The 7,230-nt window shown below is 37.3% G+C and overlaps 1 protein-coding gene across 11 annotated transcripts in view; it reads right to left on the bottom strand.

Moving 5' to 3' along the window:
- The window catches only part of PARP11 (poly(ADP-ribose) polymerase family member 11), a 48,184-nt gene that overhangs the window by 16,847 nt on the left and 24,107 nt on the right, over nt 1-7,230 (bottom strand). For 3 of the 11 annotated variants that reach the window (XM_035258395.3, XM_035258397.3, XM_035258396.3), the window contains exons 2-5: nt 4,052-4,180; nt 3,398-3,567; nt 2,749-2,869; nt 56-131 (exon numbers count right to left, since the gene is read on the bottom strand). In XM_035258395.3, coding sequence (XP_035114286.1) covers nt 56-131; nt 2,749-2,869; nt 3,398-3,567; nt 4,052-4,076 — 392 coding nt within the window. In that variant the 5' untranslated portion in view covers nt 4,077-4,180. Of the gene's footprint in view, nt 1-55; nt 132-2,748; nt 2,870-3,397; nt 3,568-4,051; nt 4,181-6,538; nt 7,165-7,230 lie in introns of those variants that run through there. The other 8 variants (XM_009003434.5, XM_009003437.5, XM_009003436.5 and 5 more) reach the window with 5 other exon arrangements.

Here is a 7,230-nt window from a genome sequence, read left to right on the forward strand (position 1 = left end):
CCATTAGTAAGAAAGAGAAAGCCCACTCTTTCTATCCCTATTCTCTTTACCATACCTGAAAGCACTGATAGAAAAGGGGGCTCTTTTTATTAAGCGCTGCTTTCCAGTGGTGAGATTCATTTGCTTCATTTCTGTATACAAAGACAAGATACTAGATAAGTCATAAAAACACACTGTGCTATAAAGTGTCATGAAGATTAGTAGCCACGCTATGTGATCATCAGGAATCATGGTGCTTTGGGAGTAGCTGGCAAGCATAGTATATTATGGATACTTTACCATATAGCCATGTATCATGTTGTGAAGGTGCTTTCAAGGAAGCACAGCTTCATTGCTTGATCTAAGCTCACATATAAAGACACTACTTTCATCCACTGCTCAGTATGCACAGTCTATTCCCTTTCTGTATCACACTTAGGTTAAACAAACACTAAAATAGGAGAGTTCTACAGTTAAGAAAGCTAAGAGTACTAGAAAGAGAGAAATTACAGTATTAAATGTAGTTGGCTTATTAAGTAGAAAAATGTACTTTCATGTCCCCCAAAATTTTGGAAATGATAAAATTTTCACCATTATAAAACTTGCACAACTCACAGAATTTCAAAAAACTTCTACATTTCTTGATTTCTCTCCTAAACTGAAAAAACAGAAAACCTGGCTAGTCTCAGTACAAGAACTTATGTAAAAATATTCTAGTGATAAAAGACTAATTACTTAAAGCTATCATTTTCTTCTTTCACCCATGCCTCGGTCATGGCAATATTTACCGGGTCCATTTCTTCATTCCCCAAAGTTAAGCAGTGATTCTTAATGTAAGATTCCAGTCAGTTTATCTCATCTAATTGACATCATTCCATTTCAGAGTGAATAGGTTTACCCACCCAGGCCAATGCTAGTATAAAGCATGTTCTGTCCGTTCTGTGTTCTCCTACACTCTACACATACTGGATTTACCACTGTTCAGGGAAAAAGCAAGATCACCTCAGCATATGGAGCAAGACCTGTGATGCCATCTGCTTGGACCATTTCATTTTGAGTTTACTTTTCACCATTTTTATAGAGAGAATCTGAGTTGGCTAGTGGCAGAATGGCTGGAGCTAATAACTGCAAAGAGTACATGGGAAATGCTAATACCTACATCTTTGAAACAAGATCATTACACAGAGGGTTGGGGAACTCAAGTTATTAGTATATGTAACTTCTATTCCTCAATAACAATATTTTTAATAAACTCTATTTTCTAAGATCAAGTTTCCAAAAAGTGTAGTCTACTAAAAAAAATATATCTTTCAGAAACATGTGGCTTGCTGAATTATCTACCAAATTCTTTGATACATTTCACCCTCTACATGAGACCTGGTGTCTGTGCACTCTGTTTCAGTTCTGCCTCAAAAACAACACTTGTACACATGGCTAAAAATGCCTAACAGACACCTTCTGCCTAGACTGCAGCAAAGGGACAAATGTCAGGGCCTCTTGAATCTTGGTTTTAAAACTATGGGTTTGTTTGTTTGTTTTTGAGACAGAGTCTTGCTCTGTCACCAGGCTGGAGTGCAGTGGTGCAGCTCACTGCAACCTCTACCTCCTGGGTTCAAGTGATTCTCCTGCCTCAGCCTCCCGAGTAGCTGGGACTACAGGCACGTGCCACCACACCCAGCTAAGTTTTGTATTTTTAGTAAAGATGGGGTTTCACCATGTTGGCCAGGGTGGTCTCGATCTCTTCACCTTGTGATCTGCCCACTTGGCCTCCCAAAGTGCTGGGATTATAGGTGTGAGCCACTGCACCCGGCCCTAATGGTTTTTAACTCTTGATAATTAAAAAAAAAAAAAGCAAGAAAACAACTGTGGTGGGATAATAATTATTACGTATTTGGCTGCATCAGCCTGTTACTGGACAAATCTTCACTCTTCCTGGGCCCTGGCTCATCCAAGGGAATTTCCTAACGTTTCACCACACTACCCAGCCACAGTACACTACCAACACTGTCATAAACACAAGACTCACAGGAACTAGGAAAGAGCAGCTAAAGGATTAGCTGTGTAGCAACCAAAATGCACTTTTATTAAGAAAGCCTCTCATTTAGGACTTGTTTGCATCTAAGCAATAAATAGCTGAAACCAGCAACTTGAAACTTGAGGAGCTCAGTTCATCAGGTTTTTCATGGGATACCCCAAAACATGTCCATATATATCACAGATGAAATCCAAAGTAGGGCTGATTTCCAGATTATCTGGCTAATCTGTGAGAGAGCCAAATAAATCAGAAAAATGGCAGAAGGCAATGTCCATTAAAGAAATCATTTTCTGGCAAAGACACCAAGAGAAAGTTCATTCAGCTAAAACTTGTTCTTGAAACTACTGCCAGCTACCTATGTCTTTCTCACTTAACATCGCAATTTGATCCTTAAAGTAAAAAGGTTCTTACCTATTTCAAAAGACTGCTGGGACATGGAATAAAACAACTGATACAGTGTTTTGCATTTCTTAGAAGGCAAACATTAAATGCACTTAAAATATATGACAATCTTCACATACATTAATATATATAAACATATAAACACACCTTTCATAAAAGGTAATGTTGCTCAAGATCTTAAAACTTGAAGTTGTATAGAGGTATTTTTGTATATAACAAAAAAGACATACTTCGCTGCTTGCAAATATATCAACTAATCCTGACCTTCAGAGCTGAAGATTTTATCATATCAATATACTAAAAACACACAACTATTAGGGAAAAAAACATACCTGCAAAGTCTATCTTGTAGCTGAATTTGGAAGTAGTAAAAGAAATGGAGCCACAAGGGTTTGCTTTGAAGCTTTTTTCGATATCTTCACTGCTAACTGAACACTGACTGTTGGTATCCGGCTTTAAGACAAACCAGAAAGTTTCATTTACCAGCTGTTCACATTAATGACTTTCCCACAGAGGTGGTACTGTGGTCATAGAGACAGGGAATGGAGGGACAAGGGAAACTTGCTAATCACCTGTTCTAGTTCCCAACACACAGGGAGGATCACAACTAAGCCAGCACACTGAAAACGGTTTAACCAAAACGGTTTCTCCAGTGAAGAAACTGGTTATACTTCCGTTCAATAACTGGATATAGTCTTTTCCAGATAATTACAATTTTTACAGATTATTCCAATAATTATACTTTCTAAGTGGCTCAAATTAAATCTTTCTATATAGTTTAGTAGAGTTAAAAAAAAAGACTACAGGTTTTGAGTAAGGATTCAAATCTCAGTTTAACTAGCTGTGTGACCCTTGACAAATTATGTCAACTTTCTTTTCTGAGTTTCACTTTCCTTGACTGTAAGACAGAATGTTAACATCTGCTTCCAAGTTATTGCGAGGATAAGGGAGAAAATAAATGTACAACACCTAACATAATACCTGGCATACAGAAGTGTTTAATATGGATTTGTTCTTCCCTTTCTCTTTGTTCACCAAATCAAACTTGGAGTTGCTCAGATGTACTGACACTATGCAACTCTCAGTCACATTCACCCTCTGTACACACAGTAAACACATACTGTTTCTTCTAAATACATGATTGTGAAAACCTGGGAAAAAGAAAAGGAAAAGGACTAGAAGAATATCTAACTTTTCTTTTAGTTAAATGATTTGATTTTCTTTTTTTTTTTTTGAGACAGAGTTTCGCTCTTGTTACCCAGGCTGGAGTGCAATGGCGCGATCTCGGCTCACTGCTACCTCCGCCTCCTGGGTTCAGGCAATTCTCCTGCCTCAGCCTCCCGAGTAGTTGGGATTACAGGTACGCGCCACCATGCCCAGCTAATTTTTTGTATTTTTAGTAGAGACGGGGTTTCACCATGTTGACCAGGATGGTCTCGATCTGTTGACCTCGTGATCCACCCGCCAGGGCCTCCCAAAGTGCTGGGATTACAGGCTTGAGCCACCGCGCCCGGCTGATTTGATTTTCTTAAGGTTTGACTTCAAGTTCTATATTTATACTCATTTTACATATATCAGCAAGGTGATGCTAAGTGAATCAAAAACACTTCTGCTAAATTCAAGGAAAGGAGATACCTGAAACATGTGCCACTTCCCACATTCTGCCAAGTAAAACCAGCCCCACTGGGTATCTGATGTGTCCATGTCATCCACCTCATTGTTTGTTGTTTTAGATAAGAATTCTTCTGCTTGGTGAAACATCTCCTGAAAAGCCAGAAAGAGGTGAAGGAAAATAAATAATTCTATTAATAACAAGTATACTTTTTACAGATCATTTTACTTCTTTACAAAGAGTGGTATTCAAGTGTCTTTCTATCTGTGACACTTTAAAACAGCTTTCTATCTTGCATATTGGCTCTGAAGGTAAACATTTAAAATGTTGAACATCATTGCTTAACAATTTGGGCAAATAATAATAATCTTAGGTAGAATATACCAATATCTATTCAACCATTCAAGTAAGCTATGTCAACATCAATAAGCGCTTCAGGTTTTAAGCACAGCCCTAAGCAATTTCAATTTATCTCATGTTCATGTATTTGGTCAAAAGGATCCATGCTATCACACTAGTTAAGACCAAATGCATGGAATTTTCATTTTAAGCAGTCATTATTTCATTCAATGGCATAGAAAGTTCTTTTTTCTTTCTTTCTTGAGACAGTGTCTCACTCTGTTGCCCAGGCTGGAGTGCAGTGGTGGGATCTCGGCTCATTGCAATCTCCACCTCCCAGGTTCAAACAGTTCTCCTGCCTCAGCCTCCCCAGTAGCTGAAACTACAGGTGTGTACCACCACACCCGACTAATTTTTTGTATTTTTAGTAGACACGGGGTTTCACCGTGTTACCCAGGATGATCTTGGATGGTCTCGATCTCCTGACCTTGTGATCTGCCCGCCTCAGCCTCCCAAAGTGCTGGAATTACAGACATAAGCCACCGCACCCGGCCAAAAAGATATTTATATGGTGTTGAGTATAAAAGATTACAAAAAATAGAAATAGCATAATCCAATTTTAATAAAAATATACTTACTCCTGTCAATATATGTGTGTGTGTCTGTGTAAGTGTGTGTATGTAAATGTTAACACACATACATAGAAAAAAGTCTGGATATATATAATAATTTCCCATCATTTTTTTCTAAGTGTCAGGATAAAGTGATAATAATAGTAACCTTTATATGGCTTACTATGTGCCAACTACTGTTCTAAGTACTATACAGATGAGAACTCATTTAGGTCTCACAAGAACCTAGAGATAGGTACTACCAGAAACACAAATTTATAAATGAGGAAAGGAAGGCATAGAGAGGTCATGTGAAGAAGTCAAGATTTAAACCCAGACATCCTAGTTTTAGGATCTATGCACTTAGCCACCATCATATACTTTATTACCAATGAGTCCATAATTTTAACTATACCAATTAACACACGTATGCATTATCTTTGAAAAGATTTAAACATTCATGGTTGGGTATTGTAATGAAGAAGTTCTCTAGAGGGGAGACAAAGAGGCTGGTCAAAGAAAATTAAACTCAATCTGGAATTTGGCTTCCTGTCCTCATTCTTGAAGGGTTTTTAAATTATTAACTTTATACAACTACTACATAAAAATATTCTCCTTGCAAAAAATCATTCAAAATAAAGCTAAAGACTTTTTTAACCATCACTTCCATTCCTGGTACCTCTCACCTTTCTTCTCCAGGGTTAACCAATGCTATCATTTCACTGCATATCTTTCAGTTCTCTTTCTCTCTCACTCTTTGTGTGTGTATAATTATACATATAAAAACATAGAAGTTACTGATGATTTGTTACAAATTTGATTTCCTGTATCATTGATTTTTTTTTTAACAAAGAATATGTGCTACTGGGTAATTTAGAAAATATTTGCCTTTTAATTTCATCATTTAAAACATCCATCCTATTTTTAGAAGCTGTAGTAGCCTGGAATAAGTTTCTATTACCTTGTCTAGGCCACAGTTGGCTCATCACAAAATGAAAAATGACAGACTCCTTCCTCATTAGGTTATTGTTATAAATGAATGAGACAATGCAGTAAAGTACCAAGTACAGTGCCTAAGCTCAATGAAGGGGTTTTGTTTGTCTGTTTGTTTGTTTGTTTTCTGAGATGGAGTCTCACCCTGTCGCCAGGCTGGAGTGCAGTGGCGTGATCTTGGCTCACTGCAACCTCCTTCTCCCACGTTCAAGCAATTCTCCTGCCTCAGCATCCCCTGTAGCTGGGACTAAAGGCATGCACCACCATAATCAGCTAATTTTTTTGTATTTTTAGTACAGACAGGGTTTCACCATGTTGGCCAAGATGGTCCTGATCTCTTGACCTCGTGATCTGCCTGCCTTGGCCTCCTAAAATGCTGGGATTACAGGTGTGAGCCACCGAGGCTGGTTGGGTTTGTTATTTTTTTATGTATGTCTGGAAATTCAAGCAATGCTTTATGATTATTTCCCATTTTTTCCTTCATGTTTTAAATGTGACTGGCTTCTAAGAAATGAAAAATAGAACACCCTAGGATCAAAGGCTTCTGGTTTAGGACCCACTACTTACCTTATATATTTCAACCACATAACAAAGACAATGATTTAAATTTTAAGATCAACTGTCCAGTAACCTATTCACAATTCCTGCTGCTTCTTTCTATTAATAATGTTCATTTCATTTGGCCATTTAACTGTGAGAAAGAGAGAAAAAAAGTAAATGCGACCTAAATTTAGTTTTTCTTCTGAAAATAATGAGAAAATTTGGAAGAATGAGATAGGAGCTAATAGTTAAGAAAAATATTTGCCTTATGAGTTCTATCTTTTCTCTATTAGAAAAGAGAATGGAAAATAGAAAAGTTCCCTTTATACAGCATACACGTAACATGTGTGCTCTGCTATAAGACACCTTACCTAAGACTTTGCTTTGGGCCAGGTTATAAATGAAAGCGTTTCAGCAACATCTTTTCAGAACTTTCTGTTATAAATAGCTTTCAGTGGGACCTAGGACAGACCCATCTTATATTTGTCATAATTTTAGAGAGGACAGCACTATAGACAGATACCACTGTACTGAACATTCCTGAAGCATTTCAAATCTTATAAAATTCCTTATCAATTTACACTATTTTTTTCCCCCACAACTTAATGTGCAGGAGAGATAAGTGATTCTTTTCCAATTAAAGTCAGGAAAAAAAAACAAAGCAGAGAATAATACTTTTTTTTTGTCTTGAATCATAGCCAGCAGTACAGAGAAGATCA

This window comes from Callithrix jacchus, chromosome 9, assembly GCF_049354715.1.
Source record: "Callithrix jacchus isolate 240 chromosome 9, calJac240_pri, whole genome shotgun sequence".
Lineage (NCBI taxonomy): Eukaryota > Metazoa > Chordata > Mammalia > Primates > Cebidae > Callithrix > Callithrix jacchus.